The 16,658-nt window shown below is 39.1% G+C and overlaps 1 protein-coding gene across 1 annotated transcript in view; it reads left to right on the top strand.

Moving 5' to 3' along the window:
* Positions 1–16,658, top strand: part of RB1 (RB transcriptional corepressor 1) — a 72,204-nt gene that overhangs the window by 17,405 nt on the left and 38,141 nt on the right. The window contains exons 8-17 of the mRNA XM_064714821.1: positions 915–1,063; positions 1,802–1,879; positions 5,589–5,698; positions 6,615–6,692; positions 9,424–9,511; positions 9,967–10,083; positions 10,774–10,830; positions 10,914–10,945; positions 11,024–11,100; positions 11,313–11,515. Of these exons, the coding sequence (XP_064570891.1) occupies positions 915–1,063; positions 1,802–1,879; positions 5,589–5,698; positions 6,615–6,692; positions 9,424–9,511; positions 9,967–10,083; positions 10,774–10,830; positions 10,914–10,945; positions 11,024–11,100; positions 11,313–11,515 (989 nt within the window). The remainder of the gene's footprint in view (positions 1–914; positions 1,064–1,801; positions 1,880–5,588; positions 5,699–6,614; positions 6,693–9,423; positions 9,512–9,966; positions 10,084–10,773; positions 10,831–10,913; positions 10,946–11,023; positions 11,101–11,312; positions 11,516–16,658) is intronic.

The following is a 16,658-nucleotide window of genomic DNA, read 5'->3' on the forward strand; positions in this document are numbered from 1 at the left end:
TGATGCCAGGCTTTATGATCTGACTAAGACTGAGGGGATTATGATGCAGCCACCTCTGCAGTGTAGTTTGTCAGGCTTTCTCAGAACAGTTGTCAAATGCAGATGAAGTTACAAGTGAGAACAGCGTGCTGATTCCAGTATCAGGTTTAAACCAACAATATTTAATCATATTAATGTATGTTATTAATATAATTCACATATTTTAGCCATCTGTTTTGAGTTTAACAGAATGAAATATTTTTACCTCACATTATTAAGGTTTTTTGATACTTTCTTCTAGGTGGACTTGTTTGTTTCTGTTTGTGGGAAAGGAGGAATTCCCTCCAGGACCATATTTCAGGTTCCCACCATCACTTAAGTCTTGCACAGATTTATTGACCTTCAGCTTCTTGTTTTATACTTCTTTAAAAATAGAAAAATAGTTACTCATCTGTGAAAAGATAAGGCTTTCCTAGCTTTGCAAAACAGATTTTCAGTTAAAGATACTTGGAGAAAGTGCTGTTACATTCTGTGCAGAGTAGCTTCTTAAAAACAAAATGTCCAAATTCTGATACAGGAATTTAAAAATTAACTTTCTTTTTGTATACATTTTCTGAAATGAAAATGTATACATTTTCATTATATATTATATATATATTATATATATACATATATAATTATATATGTATGTACATATAATATGTACATATATATGTACATATTATAATTATATATGTATATAATATATACATATATATATTGTATTTTCTGTAATGAAGGTTTCTTACCTAGCTGAACGGATGAGAAAGAAAATATATTTAAGGGGAAGACTTGAAAAAAGTATATAAGAAGTAGCATCTTCTAGGATTAATAACTTGAATTTTGTCTTTCTTAAGATGGCTCTAACCTTGTGATGGTTCTGAATGTCTCTGCAGAGTCTTCTGTGCCTGCAGTGACTGTGAATGGTTCAGCTCGCACTCCGAGGAGAGGTCAGAGCAGGAGTTCACGCACTGCCAAGCAGCTTGATACCGACACAAAAATTATTGAAATCCTTTGTAAAGAGCACGATTGTAATTTAGATGAGGTAATGCCTGCGCCTCAAAGTCTGATAGATCTTGCTGCTAGACTCCATCTGGAATATGTATTTATTTAAATGGTCTTTTTTTTAAGTGTCATTATTTGGGCCAGCTTAACTAATCTGTCAAGTAGTTACCTTCAGTTGTGAAGGTATTTTACCGTTTTATAGTTTCTCTACTCAGTAGTGTAAAAAACAAACAAAAACCACCCAAATCAAACCCTTTGGTATGGGTGATAATTTTGCCAGGGTAACTGATTTGTGAAGAATAGAATATGAAGTTACAGGCTGATCACAGCATGTAGCATATGGATGCAGGGCTGCTCTGACGGAGTTTCACAGCTGCATCCCATGATGAGAAAATGTATGCAAAAAGCACATTGCTTCTATGGAAGATCTTAAAAGACCCCCATTTGCCTTTCCCTCTGCTGTTAAATCTATTTCTGTGTAAAAGGGACTGATTTTTGAATATCCAAATGGATGATGGAAGCAGAAATGTGAGAGGGCTGGAAAGAGTGCAGTTCTTTGCCAGTTTAATCAATTAGTATTCCAAGAAATGGTTGTATTTGCTTGCTTACATATCACAGTGTTTTGAATGTATGGCAAGTTTTGTTCTTGCTTCATTGAAAACAAGCCACAGTGCATTACAGAACTGTCTCAGTTTCTTGATTTAAAGATGTGAAAGCAGTGTATGCATGGCTGACCCTCTACCTTGCTAATACTACATTTTTTCCTTTTTGTTTATAGGTCAAAAATGTGTATTTCACAAGCTTCATTCCTTTCTTGAATTCTGCTGGTATTGTAGCTTCCAATGGACTGCCGGAGGTAAGTAGAGGAATTTAAGACATTGTGGTGGGCAGACCCTGGCTGGGTGCCAGGAACCCACCAAAGCCTCTTTTAACTCCTCTCTGCAGCAGAATGGGGAGAGGAAATATAACAAAAGGTTCATGGGTTAGATTGCTCACCAAATACCATCACTGGCAAAAGAGATTAAGCTGAGGGATGTTAGTTGAATTTATTGCCAGCAAAATCAGAGCAGGATAATAAGAAGTAAAATAAATGTTAAAAACACCTTCCCCCCACCCCTGCCTCCTTCCCAGGCTCAACCTGCTCCCCATCAGCAGTGCCAGGAGATGGGGAGTCACTTTATCACATGTTCCAGCCCCTGCACAGGGAGTGGAGTCCTTCCCCTGCTCCAGTGGGGTCCTTCCTACAGAAGAACATCCTCCATGAACTTCTCCAACATGAGTCCATTCCACAGGCAATGATTCTTCACAAACTACACCAGTGTGGGTCCCCCCAGGGGTCACAATTCCTATCAGGAAGCCTGCTCCAGTGTGGGCTCCTCCAGCATGGGCCTCCCATGGGATCACAGCCTCTCTCAGGCACCCACCTGCTCCCAGGCTGTGCATGGATCTCTGCATCCCCATGGACCTCCCTGGGCTGCCGGGCACATCCTGCATCCCCATGGACCTCCCTGGGCTGCAGGGCACATCCTGCATCCCCATGGGCCTCCCTGGGCTGCAGGGCACATCCTGCATCCCCATGGACCTCCCTGGGCTGCAGGGCACATCCTGCATCCCCATGGACCTCCCTGGGCTGCAGGGCACATCCTGCATCCCCATGGGCCTCCCTGGGCTGCAGGGCACATCCTGCATCCCCATGCTCTGCACCAGGGCCTGCAGGGGAATCCCAGCTCTGGCACATGGACCACCTCCTGCCCCTCCTTCCCCACTGATCTCAGTGTCTGCAGAGCTGCTCCTTTCACATACTTTCAAACCTCTTTTCTCAGACAGCAGTTGTTTCTGTGTAATTGCAGTTATTTCTGTTTTTCCCTTCATAAATGTGTTATCACACAGGTGCTGCTATAATTCCTGATTGTCCCAGCGTTGACCAATAGAAAGGGTCAGTCCTGGAGCCATCAGGATTGGCTCTGGTGGACATGGGCAAAGCTTCTAGCAGCTTCTCACAGAAGCCACCCCTGTAACCCCCCCAGTTACCAAAACCTTCCCATGCAAACCCAGTACAGACAGTTCAATAACTGTGTTTTACTTCATGCCAAATTGCTTGAGACACCCTTTACCCATTGGTGGAGTTCTTATAGGTTCTTCTAAAATCATGTGGCAAAATGAACTGTTTTTTAGGAATGTGGGCTAGCAGGGAATCCAGTATTCATAAAGTATATTTAGCCTATGCTTTTGAATTTAATAAATTAATCTCCTGAGGCTAAACCAGGCTTTGCTCAAAGCAAAAAGCTTTTACACCAAGCAAAATGTAAGAGTTGCATATCCATGACCTTGGTAAGGCCATTCATCTAAAATACAGCTATTACAGTACTAGGTCTCTGAAGTCACTCTGTAAATGCTTAAAGTCTTAAATTGCACACCTTAATTTAAATATAAATGAGACGTGTTATTGTAGCGTTGTTGGAAAGATATCCAGAAGATTAGTCTCGGTTTCACAACTTGGCAGAGTTTGGACTGCTGAGTCTGTGCAGAATTACTTTCATCTTACTGAGCTGTTGCCTGGATGCAGCAGACTCTCTCTTTGTGCAATTGCATCCAGAGTGCATTTTGATAGGTAACTTCTTGCAGTGTGTTTACATTCATCATTATTAAAAATGTAAGTTTAGCTGTGTGTCACCAGTAGATGTTGTAATCTGAAAATAAGCAGCTCTGAAGCTGCTCACAGCAATGAGTCTGCAGGCTCCAATCAAATGTATCTTCTGTTCAGTGTCGTAGTGTGTTGGGTGGGGAACAAAGTACAGGACTCACTGAAGATCTTAATCTCTTCCTAAATTAATTCCAGGGTATCAGTAGCCTGTTTAGACTTTTTAATTGATGTGTGTATGTATAGTTGGGAAACCCTATATGAACTTCCAGGCAAAGGTCATTATACAGCTTATTCTCAAATCAGAGGGTTTTCATCCAAGACTGCTCAGCTTAAGCACAATATCAATGTATTAGCATAAGACTTAGTGGTGAAACTTTTGTAAAAGGCTGCATTTGAAGAAAAATTGAGTCACATGGTCTTTGCACCTTAACCTTGAGTGCCAGAGCAGAAAGTTAGAGCTGTATTTTGGAGGTAGTCAGTTCATACATGTAATCAGCTAACCAAAAATCATGGATGAGATCATCAGTACAATAGGTAGTGATGTGGTACATTTAAATTGACTTTCATAAAAAAACCACTGTGCTTTTGAAAAATTTTAATGTTCCTTCCAGAGCAAGAAAAGCTTTTGAAGCTTAATGTTGGTATTTTGTTTGTCTTTCCCATGTATTTGCTGGTCAGACTTTATGCGTTAATGAATAAATCGATACAGAACTCTTATTTTTGACTGAAGGTTTCTTCCAAGTTGGCCCAGTACAGCCATCTTGTCTGAGAGCTGCTGGTTTTTTTAGAAATTTATGAAATACTGAAATATTTTCGATTAAAAGAACGCATAATCCATTAAGAAGATAACAAAAAATGAAAATATAATTAAGTTTTTAAATAAAAAGAATAGTGATAATGAGAAGTGAAATATAATCTTTGGTTTAATAGACCTAATCTTAAAGTTTTAATTGTGAGATCAGTTTGGAGCAAATCCATTTGGCAAAGGTAAAGAAGAGGGTAAGGAGCAAAGCTGTGTAGGAAGCATTTGCAGCTTTCTCTCTCTTGAGACTGAGAGGAGACTAATTTGGGTTCATATGCATTGTTGCCTGTTTTCCTAGCAGGAGTTTGCCAGAGCACAGCATCATTTAATAAGTTCAAGGGCTCAGGGAGCAGATAATTGAGGTGGCTGCATACTTCTGCATGAGCACAGCAGCAGATTTGGAGGGCCAGATAAAAAAATTGCAGACTTCCAGTTAATGTTAGTCATTCAAAGTAAAAAGAAGTAATTAAAAAAACATTCAGAAAAATCCAGTAAACTTCTCCATGCAAAGTGAAGTCATAACAATCCGGGATTTTTGTCAATTAAGAATTTTTTAACAGTTACTTAAACTACAGTGTGGCCATGAAATAACAAGTCTATTTTTGTAGCAATAGGCATGTGTCTTAAGAGCTACTCCAGTGCAGAAATATTAATATAAAATGAGGAAACTCCTATTGAGGTAAAAAAAAGGTTTGAGTTTAGGCCGTGTTGTCCAAACCAGCAGAGACAGGGACTGATTCAATTGCCCAACAGCTGTTCTAAGAGCAAGCATTTTACATTTCCTGCTCTCGGTGACACTCTCTTTTCTAGAAGATTTAAAAATTTGGAAATGTTGGTTTGGTTTGCAGGTCTGTTTCCTAATCTAGTTGTTTTTACAGTGTCAAGACCTACATTTCATCAAAAAATTCTTATGATCTTGGATTGTTTTCTCTTATAAACAGTAGTTTTCCTCTGGGTATGTTTCAGCTGTTGTATAAGGAGTAACTTTGTGAGGTCCAAGGTCATTCTTTTAGCATTTCAGCATTCCAGTCATGAAGCAGAAATAACTTATGTTATTTAGTGGATTGTCAAACTTGTTCCTGTATAATAAATTCTGGTTTTTTTCAATGTCTTTTTGAGGTTGAAGTTATCTTGAAACAGTATGACGAGCTCTATCTCAAGAACAAAGATATAGACGCGAGACTGTTCCTGAATCATGATGAGACTCTGCAGCCTGCTGTCATTGCATGGTAATATTGCCATTTATTGATTTCATTCCGTAGCAGAGTGCAAACTTGTGTTGCTCTCTGCCCCCTTGTGTTATAAATGGAGATCTCTCTATCCTGTTGACCTACTAGTTTTGTAGTTTCAGATAAGGAATTTCTGGCATCATCAGCCTTGCTTTACATCATCACTTAAATAATTAGGGAACATATGACTGCCTGATTTGGAAGCTCTGCTCTAACACTTACTCTGTGCAAGGCCCTTTTCATTGAGGGGAAGCTGAGGAATCATGAGGAGGAGGCATGGCATACTAGCTGATTAGATGTGCCAGAGGTGGTGTTATGGCTCTGAGCCAGCTGGCCCTGAATGGTTTGGGTGGTGGATGCCCCATCCTGGGAACATGCAAGGTTGGGCTGGACAGGGCTCTGAGGACTCCCATTTAGTTGAAGATGTCCTTGGTCATTGAAGGTGGATGGGACCAGATGACCTTCAAAGGTCCCCTTCCAACCCAAACCATTCTATGACTGTTTGATTTAATTTATTTTTCAGTCCTACACTTATATGCTAGCAATTGCTGACAATTCAACATCTCTATAATTTAATGTGAGCTCACCATGTGAGTCTGAATTTATTTATGCTATGAAAATACATGAACTTTAAAATGGGATTAAAATGCAACTAATACCATCTCTACATATAAATTAAGCTGTATGTAAATGGAATTCTAGAAAAGAAGAAAAGTTTGGAAGGAAACTTTAGAGCTTGTCTAGTCCAACATACTGCTCAAAGCATCTACTTGGGAATTTAAACAACTCAAGTAATTGGGCATCTACATATTCTAAGAATATGTTACACATTTTTCTCTTCAGATTAAGTCTTTATAGAAAACATTGCCTTTTGAATTGTATTAGTCTTTGATAAGTTTGTTTTCCATTTCTGTAGCTCACAGTTGGAGAGGACACCACTAAAAAACAATGCAGATGAGGAAATCAATATTATACTTCCACAGACTCCTGTTCGGTATGAGTTTTTCTCTTGAATGTGCTCTTTTGTTTAATATCATAGCTAAAAATATTTATCTTTAGCATAGTCTTTTTTTTTAATTTTTAAGGAAATGTGGCCTTGGTTTTGTTGGTTTTTTTCCCCATAAACTATACTGTAGTTCTGATCACTGATACTTTTTATTTATAGTAGATATAAAGATGTCAAAGATGCTTCCTTAAAGTTCTTGATATTAGAAAAGTCCTGGAGTATGAAGTTTCTGCATTGCTAAAAATTCAAAATGTTCTAAACCAACTTTGTTCTTGAGTGAAAGTCTAGTGATGTTTAGATTCTTTCCATTCTCACTTGGGCTTTGCTCTGATTTTTCCAAAACTGATGCTATTTAAGGCAAATCATGTGAAGGCCTATTCACCAGCACTGAATTTGGGCTGTAGTAAATTTTTCATGAAGCCACAGAAGTGTCAGTAGATGGCAGCAAAGGTTTGATCACCATCTCAGAGTGGAAAATGAATCCTTCACTCTCCCTGATTAATCAGAACCCTGTATAGTGTATGCTAAAAGGCCTATGCCTATTTCTTTGAGTTACCTTACAGTATCATATTTTTGAACATAGACTCATGGGCTCTGCTTTAAAGCCCCCTGAAACAGAGAATCTAATGATTTTTATCAGTGGATTTGTATCTGGTCATTTATGTAGAAATTATTTTATAAAAAGAGTGTAAGTACTGGTTATGAGCGTAATGAGACTGGGTTGTATGGTTTATATTTTATGTTTTTCCAGTGTTCTTATGCTTTTCCTTATCATTAGGAGAGTTGTGGCAGAAGTGATTTTTACCAATACTTGGTAAAAAGTAGATTAAAGAAAAATGCATGATGTTGCAATGACTGAACATATTTTTGCTGGGTTTGCAGTTACTTGACTGATGATATGAACCAAATTGAGGTTGAATGATACAGAGATTTGAAATAGACAAACTGTGGTGGGCTGGCCAAACACCAGTGCACCCACTAGAACTATTTGCTCATTTTCTAAGTGCTGTGAGGTAACAATTAGGAGGAGCGCAAAGCAGGCTTAAAACTCTAAAGGATATACAGAAAACTTTATTAATACAACAACAACAACAACAAAAATAGAATAAACCTCCTTAAACCTTCAGAACACTTCTCCCCCCAACTCTTCTTTGCTTTCCCACTAACTATGTAAAGAGACAAAACCCAGAACTTTCAGTCAGTTTACCACCTTTAAAATAGTCTTAATTTTTTTCAGTTCACTTAGGGGGAGAAGTCTCTCTTGCCATGCTATGGAGACTTTTCCACAAGAAATAGTTTTCTTCTGGTTTTAATTTTCACAAATAGCAGTCACCTGGAAAATCTGTAATCTTGAAGTCCCTCCCATGGTTTGGTAGTCGTCCCACAGCCGCCATCATGGGGCATTTCAGCTTGTTGGGGTACAGTTTTAAGGATGAGCCGTTCTAGTATAGAAACAAAAAGTTCTCCTCTTTTATCTCTGGGAACAGAGGTTTTCTTCTTCTATCCTGGGGCGAGGTTTCTCATCTTTTTCATCTCTCTGGGTTCAAGCTTCTCATTGGAACGCAGCTACTTCAACATTTGCTTGGGTGCTCATGGCTGTGGTTAGAATGCTACATTATCCCCATGCATTCCATGAGTTACAGGGTGGGATAAAAAGTCTGGTGTATCAATTATATCTTCACCATAGCCTTATAAGACAATTTCAGCCCAAGACTGAGGCATCTCCTCATTCTCCTCCCATCTGGGATTTGACTCCTCCTTCACTGACCTTGGTGTTTCCATGTTGTTTTCTCTTCACCCTTTCCTTTTCTGTCGCTGGAGAGAGGATTGATGCATGCAAGTTTCATCTGTGAGAGAGTTAACATCTCGCCCGGGCTCGTGGATGGTGATGTGCTCTCTGCTGGTGGTGGCTGCTCTGGCTGCATGGCTGTTTTCCAGCCCCTGCCACGCTCAATTCCAGCCATGGGGCTGCAGGACTGCCTCTGTTCTCTTTTCTGTGGTGCCAGCAGGATGGCTGGGCAGCTCATGGCCAGAGCAGGGCCTGGCTTGGCTCCACGTGAAGCTGAGCAGAGCCAGCCTGGCCCTCCAGCTGTGATTGGAACTCAGCAGCAGCAGAGTGGGGCATGGCCCAGCCACTGTCCCATCACCTGTTCAAAGGCTGGAACCAAGAGAACTTTTCCCGGGGCTTGTTCATCTTTAAATGTGATTTCACAGGGTGTATTCAGCTCTCTTAAGTGGTTTAACAGAGTGTTAATATTCAAAACCAGCCAGCTGATTGGTTATGTCAGGTCCAAAGGAAGCTGCCAAGAACCTTACAGGGAATCACTTCTGTAACTCCTGGATTTTTTTTCCTTAACTAAAAGCTAAACTGTGTTAAATTGTTTAACTATGTTAAACCGCAAATACACAAAATTCTACTGAAAATCAAAAACAGCAATGAAGAATTTAGGAAGTAACAATACCGCAGAAGAGTCAAGCTATTTCTTAGGTGTTAAGCCATTCTTTTGGTTATTAAAATTATCACAATCCATGTGTAAGTAATTTGATAAATTGCCTTGTTAGAATTCATAGTTGTTACCACAGTAGATTTCCTCAAACAGTTTGTTTGATAACTCGAGTGAGAACAGGAATCATAATTTTTTGGTGTGTGGATTTGCTGTTAATTTTCTGGAAGCTGTCAACCTTAATGCTTATTATGCATTTTATTGTGTTTTTCCAGAGCGGCAATGAATAACATTCAGCAGTTGATTATGATTTTAAACTCAGCAACTGATAAACCATCAGATACTCTCATCAAGTACTTCAATGTAAGTGACTACAGAGATGATTTGTGTAGGATTCTTGGAATTACCACTCAAGCTAAACAGACACCTGTAGATCGGATGCACATGTTTTTTAAAAAGTACATTTTATTTGGGCTGGTTTAAATGTCATCAGTCATTTTAGAAAGCACTTCTCTCTAACTGTTGTGTAGTGGAACCTTTGAAGTGCTTAAATACTTCAGTTACTGAGCAGCATATTAAAATTCTTTTATGTGTGTATTGAATGGAAAACCAAGGGGGTATAGAAGGGAAACAAAAGAGAAAAAGATGTACAGCACTCTTTTAAATACCTCATTTTTATTTATGCTGATGACCTTATATTGAAAGGTGTTACAAAGGGAAGCAGGACTTTAAATCATTTAAATGATTGAAATGTTTTTGAAGTAAAATGTCTCTTCTTTGTCTGTCCTTCCCCTAATTTGTTTCCTGTACTATTTTAGAATTGCACAGTGAACCCTAAGGATAGTATCCTGAAAAGAGTGGAAAGTTTTGAACACATCTTCAGAAAGAAATTTGCTGAAGCAGTTGGACAGGGATGGGCTGAAATTGGCTCACAGGTAAGTATTTGGGTTGAATATCACTCACTTGAGCTCTGTTAGCACTAGCTGGTATGAGACTTGACTTACTGACTCTCCTCATTCAGTGTAGATCAGTAAAGGTAAAAAGTAACAGTATTCTTTTCAAATTGAGGAAGCACTGTAAAGATAGCATGTAAGAAATTCCTCTTAATATGTAAGGAGCAATAGGAATTGGGTGAAAATATGTTGGAAGTACTTTACTGAAGAATGGAAAGTTTTTTTGGGCAAAATACATTAAGTGAAACATATATTTGCATTCATTAGGTTAACTTGGCCTAAAACTGCCAAAGGTGACTCACTTCCTTATAAAGTCAGGAGAGCAGCTGTGCTTTCAACAAGAATTTTAGAAAATAAACCCAACCAAGTTTGTACTCGACAGTCTCCTTCCTGTCTGTCAGCCCTGCTTTTTTATCCTGTTAGCTGTGAATCAGTGTGAACACAATTCAGGTTGTTACACTTGGTTGAGTCTTCACGTGGCTGGGGTAGTCGCACACCTTAGGAGCCCTTGTGGCCTCTCCAGTGTTACTGGCCAGTGGAACTGGGGACAGTAACTTGTTTATAGTGGTTCTGTCAAAAACTGGAATGTTCTGGATTGTTAAAACACAAGAGTCTTGCTGTTGTAGTCTGTCAAAACTCCTTGTAATATTCCTGAATGTCTCATTCTAACAGAGGTACAAGCTTGGAGTGCGTCTCTATTACAGAGTAATGGAGTCCATGCTGAAGTCGGTAAGTTTAGTGCTGCTGTCTCAGTACTGGCAGTACCTCTGGAATGACTAAGAATATTCACAAGTTTGATTTATTTATTTCAGGAGGAAGAGCGCCTCTCGGTGCAAAATTTCAGGTACTTGCCCCTAACTTGTTATTGAAGTCTGCTATTTGAAGTCCAGGGCAGGGTACTAATAACTTCCTTTCTCTTCAGCAAACTTCTGAATGATAACATCTTCCACACATCTCTTCTGGCATGTGCTGTTGAGGTTGTCATGGCTACATATGGCAGTAAGTTAAATCTAAAGTCCTTAATTGCATTGTTACTTATTGGTAGTTATTACTATCCATTCTAATATAAATAGCAAAAACCTGCCCGATACGCAAAAAGCGACTCACTGAAATGTCTGAGCTAGCAATGATTCAATAAATACAAAAAGGAAAAAACTTCAGAAGTGGAAGAATGTAGAATATGTGATAATTTTAGTCTGTTTTCTCTTCAGGAAATGCTTCACAAGGTGACAGTACCAGTGCTGAAACAGATTTGTCTTTCCCATGGATTCTCAATGTATTTGATTTAAAAGCTTTTGACTTCTACAAGGTGATTGAAAGCTTTATTAGAGCAGAACCCAACCTAACACGGGAAATGATAAAGCATCTAGAGCACTGTGAACATCGAATTATGGAGTCTCTCGCTTGGCAATCTGTAAGTAACATTTTAAAGTAGAATTTGCCCTTGTGTAGTGTGCTTGCCTAGGAAAAAAGACTTCACACCCAACTCTATAGAATAGTTGTGGTCTTGCTGAGATTTGGTTCTAGAAAAATAAATTAAAAGAGCAAAACAGGATTTGTTTTGTCATGTCTTCTGGTTTTAGAAAAAGGGAGCATATCTGAGGAAGAAGTCAACACAGGTCTGCTGATTTTCATGACTCTAAGCCAGCATCATTTTACTAGTCTGGCAAAAATCATAAGGGTACTATTTAGTACCAAAGTCAGCAATAAATTCAATGTTTTTATTTGAAAGTTAATTTTTATCCAGTTGGTTTTCCTACTTGGCAGTAGGGCCTCTGTTTTGGGCATCTGATGTATTTGCTAATAGTACTTAAAATATTGTTTTGCATTGTCCTTTGCATTCCAGTCACTTTGGTATTTTTGGATGCCATTAAAATAAAATGCTGGAAGGTTGGGTTGTTTTTTTAGGCTGTATTTCAGTAAATCAAACACTTATTTCTTTTCATTGTTCTTTACTTATAAACCAGAAATAGGCTGTTTATGCCACAGAGCAGGAGACTATAGAGGCTGGTAATTTTGACCAGACATAAAGGAAACCATTTTAGAGCCAATCCCATATCTTTTAGTTCTGCAGAGGAAGGGGTATTTTAAGAGACAGACACTATTTCAGGAAACTTGCAAGCAAAAGGTGTTTAGGAATTGTAACCTTAAGAGGACAAAAGATATACCTGGGTTTGACTCTCTGCAACAAGAAGTGGCTCCTGCTACCTTCTACAAAGCAGCTTGAAGCCAGCTTGCTGATCAGCAGTACACCAAATCCACCAGTTTTTACCCAATAAGTCAAACAAGGAATGCAGGATAATCTAATTTAGACCTGGACTTTCAGGCTGGAAAATCCAGAGAGTTTTGTTTTCAAAAATTATGGGCATTGCAGGCTTTTGTGAAACAAATGATAATGTCATCAACAAGCACAGGATTATTCCAGAGTTTTTTTTGAGTGCTTTGCTTGAATGTGTTTTAATGTTTTGACTCTCTCTCCTTGAGTTTCTAGAGGAGCATTTGGTACTGGTTTGGGGTGGCTGATTTTTCACCTAGTGCCAGAGAAGGATGTGGAGTGAAGCAGGAGAAAATACTTAGATGGCTGACTCAGGATGCTGTTGAGGTATCCTAGAAAGGTTTAACTGGTGAACAAAATAATGGTTTACTGTATTCTTCTGCAGTTCCTTATCTGGGTATTGCCTCCATGCAATGGTGTACAAGGTTTGCAAGTGTCTGCTTAATTAGCAATTCCCTCGAGAATGGGCAGGCAATTAGGGAAGTGTAGTTCATACCAGTAAATACCTCTGAACCTCCAAACACTTGATAAAGGAGTAGAGAAAAGCCAGATGCCTTCTTCTTACTCCTAAAGAATGTTTCACCATAAGTGGTTTCTTTGGGTTAATTGTAAACAGTCCAAGAAAGACGGAATCTCGAGAAAGTTCAAGTGTCCACATATGGTTAGAGAGTGGTTTTGTTTTTTGAGGTTTTTTAAAATTGTTTCCCTCTCCAAGAAACTGTTTAAATGAAGATGAAAAGCATGGAATGAGTAAAGCTTATGCAAAAAATCCCCAAAAAAATCTTGCTTAGTAAATAAGAATGGAAACTTCTGAGAAACATTTATTTACAAATATTTGCTTAATCCAACTTTGATTTCCCCACTTACTTGCTGTCTATTTTTGTTAAGTTCTTGTGTCCTCCACCCTCCCAGGTAGTGCATTTCATTACAAGGCTTGTCTGCTTCAGTTCTTGCTCATTCTCTTGACTGCTTTAAAAAGGAAGACTTTGATGAGAGATTTAAAAAGATTGAGCAATTTAATACCAAATAGCTTGAATTTATTGCAGTTTTGCTTGTCACTGAGCTTTTGTGAGGAAAAATGCCTTGTATAATTTCTCAGGGAAAACAGTCTCAAATGCATCTGACCTTTACCTGACTTGGGAAGCTGCATCAAGTGAATGTAAAAGATTCTGTTTTTTACTGTTTTCTGAAGATAATATATTACTCCTTAGCTACTCATTGTGAATATGTTTATGGCTTTTACATAGCTAGCTGATTTAGTCATCTGTGCTTTAGGAAGGAAATGAAACTTTTCTAGGTCATCCTTTCTTTTAACAACAACAAAAAAAGCATAGCTAGACAAAATAAAGGGTGGAAACCAGTTAAAGGTTCTTCCCAATAGTTCTTGATTTTTAAAAGGGGCAAATCCATACTGACTAAATCATGTGGAAAGTAGTTCCTTTTTCTTAAATCTTTATCAAACCCTGAGAGAAGTCCTATTTAACCACTCAAATATTTACCAGTGAGGTTATGATGCTTCCAGATGAAGTTTATACAGAGATCAGGTTACAATATATTAATAATGCTGCATAATTTTTATTTGCAAAATAGAAATACACTTTACAATATTCTTTACTTTGAATTTGTGCTCATTTACAGTATTTTGAGCGCTGTTTTGATTTCGTAACTTTAAAGGGAACTGAAATTACTTTAGACTCAAAATGCTGAATAGCCTTTGTTTCATTTTATCATACTTATAGAAATATGATTTAAACCCTTCCACAGTTAAAATCTGTTTCCTCTGAAAGGGATAGTTTGTTACCTACCAGCCTGGGAGTTCATGCTCAGCCTTTTCAATAATTCTATCAATTTGACCTCCCTTGTGGCCACCCAAAAAAAGTAATTCTTTTGAATATCTCAAATGAAGGTTATGTGAACGAATTCCAGAATATCTGAATTTCCCTTGCAGAAAGCCCTGTCAGCTGCCATGTCACATCTTTGACTGAAGTATTGTTTGTTGTGGTGTGGATTCATATTCCAATAATTATTGCTGTTTGCTGCAGTTTGTTAGGAATAAACAAGGAAGAACGTGTTTTCAGGCAAACAAATCAAACACAAAGTCTCTCAGTTTTCAGTCTATTTTGAGTGAAATACCTGTGGGGTGTTTTTGGTTTTGCTGTTCAAGGAAGTAGATGCCTGTGGAGTATGTTTGGTATATCGGAAGAGCAATCCAGCTGTATTTCCCTGCCTCTCAGCTTCCATTCTGCTCACATGCTCTGAATGAGGAGGTACAAGTAAGGTCCTGTGTTTTTCATGCTGCTGCTTAGAGAATGTGCTCCTTGCAAATGCCCTTTCACATGTGCAGTGTTGGGGTAGTGAAAGGGTCTTGTTCTTCTGCACTGGAGCTGCAGGCCAACCTCAGCCTTGTGTGAAGGTAAAGCAAGTTAGAGACAGAAGCTCTCCACGCTTTCCTGGTTAGCTCTGCAGACCATAGTGTTCTGTTAACTTGTAAGCTCCTCCATGTGAGCACTAGGAGTATTCCAAGTGGTGTTTCTCGTAGGACTGGAGTTTGAGAAGTTGGAGTGTGGTAGCCCTTGTTGTTAACAGGGGTGAGGGTCAGCTGCATCACCACCTGCAACCCTCCAGCAGCTCAGAACAGAAAGTGGGGGTTCATTGTGGCAGGCTAAAGGGAATTTGATTCCCAGCCTGCTTTGGTCTGGTAACTTCAGCTGTGGTTTTCATGTTTGTTTTTGTGTGAACAACAAACAAGTGGGAAACTAAAGCAGTGCATTGCACTGCAGCTTTTGACACTGTAGCCTTCTTTGGTTGTACTGCTTTTTAATATGTGCTGTCCTAATTAGTGTTTTAATTTTTATAAGGAGGGAGGAACACCAGTATTGATATATGTTGTGATTTGGATAGTAGTATGTTTTGGAGTTTTAATGACTGATGCAAGAAAAACACGGCTTCATGAAGTTACTTCTCTTAATGGTTGAAATATGAGTAGAAGTAGACAAGTGTGCTTGGCTTTATTTATAATGTCTTTCATCTAGCTATGCTTAAACCGTGCTCCATAATGCTTCTCTTTGTGTAGCTTCTTTTTGGTGGTTTCTATTGTCAATTCAACATTTGCAATGAAATCTACAGTATTGTTTTATCACGCAGCGTTGATTTAAAATAACTCGATGTTTGCAGTAAGTGTTTGTCATCTAACTGTGTAGTCAGTGTTTATACTCAAATACCTCATCCCACACCAAAGACTTCTGTTGGTTTTAAATTATGCAGCTCACTGCAGCAGAGTGCCTTCATGCTCAAAACCATGTATTCCCAAAGAATATATTATTGCATTAATATGGTGAACTTGCTGAGCTGGAATAACAGCAGACCTACTTTGATCATGTATTAAGGAAAAAAAAATTAAATAATATGTTTAAGATTTGCATAAAAAGCGTTAGACAAATCCAGGTCAGGGTAAAGCTGTGAGCAGTTACAGGTCAGCAAGTGCTTCTTAGTACTTTGGAATAGTACAGGCTTAGCTATGCAACCTCCTGGTCTTGGTACAAGGACACAGTTATTGTGGAGTTCACTGTTCTCAAGTGTTTAGTACCTGTTTCCTTGGATGTACAATTTCAAATTAGGTTTCTGTGCTCCTTGTAAGGAGGAATTAAGCTAGAAAGGGGGGTTAATACATTTTCTTGTGGGTTGAATCCTTCTCAGTAGGGACTTCTGTTAGGTGTGTCTGAAGTCCTACAGCTTCTCTGAAGATAGGTGTCTACATGCAGTTTAAAACCCTCTTTCATTTTGACATCTTAAGTGATTCCTTTTAAATCAGGAAGTAGGAATGGTCACACTCTTAACATTTGATACATTAGGTTGCTGGATAAGGGGTTTGCTGTTGTGTTAAAAGAATGAATCCAAAATCTTCTGATAGGCAGCCAAGTAAGGCCAGGTAGCAAGGGCTGGATGTTTGAGGCTGAGTTTGTACTACTGGCTTCAAAGGGACAATAGTTTGGGCTCAAGTATTGCCCCACAGTCATCAGGGGTGTTTGCTTGGTAACATATTCCCTGGCCTGTTCTGGCATTTGTCAGCTCTCCTTGGGACAATGCCTAGGCAAGATGTGGGGCATGATGCAGCTCAGGGACTATTTTCAGCTGCCAGTGTGGATTAGCAGTGGAGGATGTGTAGTTGTGTGGGTGCAGGCTGTGCTTTGCCACTTGCCCACGAGGCCCGAGGACAGGCTGTGGCTCGCTGTGCTGCCAAGCCCAGATGCAGCGGCGGGTTCAGCCACGAGTGACTCCAGCG

Source organism: Zonotrichia leucophrys, chromosome 1 (assembly GCF_028769735.1).
Source record: "Zonotrichia leucophrys gambelii isolate GWCS_2022_RI chromosome 1, RI_Zleu_2.0, whole genome shotgun sequence".
Lineage (NCBI taxonomy): Eukaryota > Metazoa > Chordata > Aves > Passeriformes > Passerellidae > Zonotrichia > Zonotrichia leucophrys.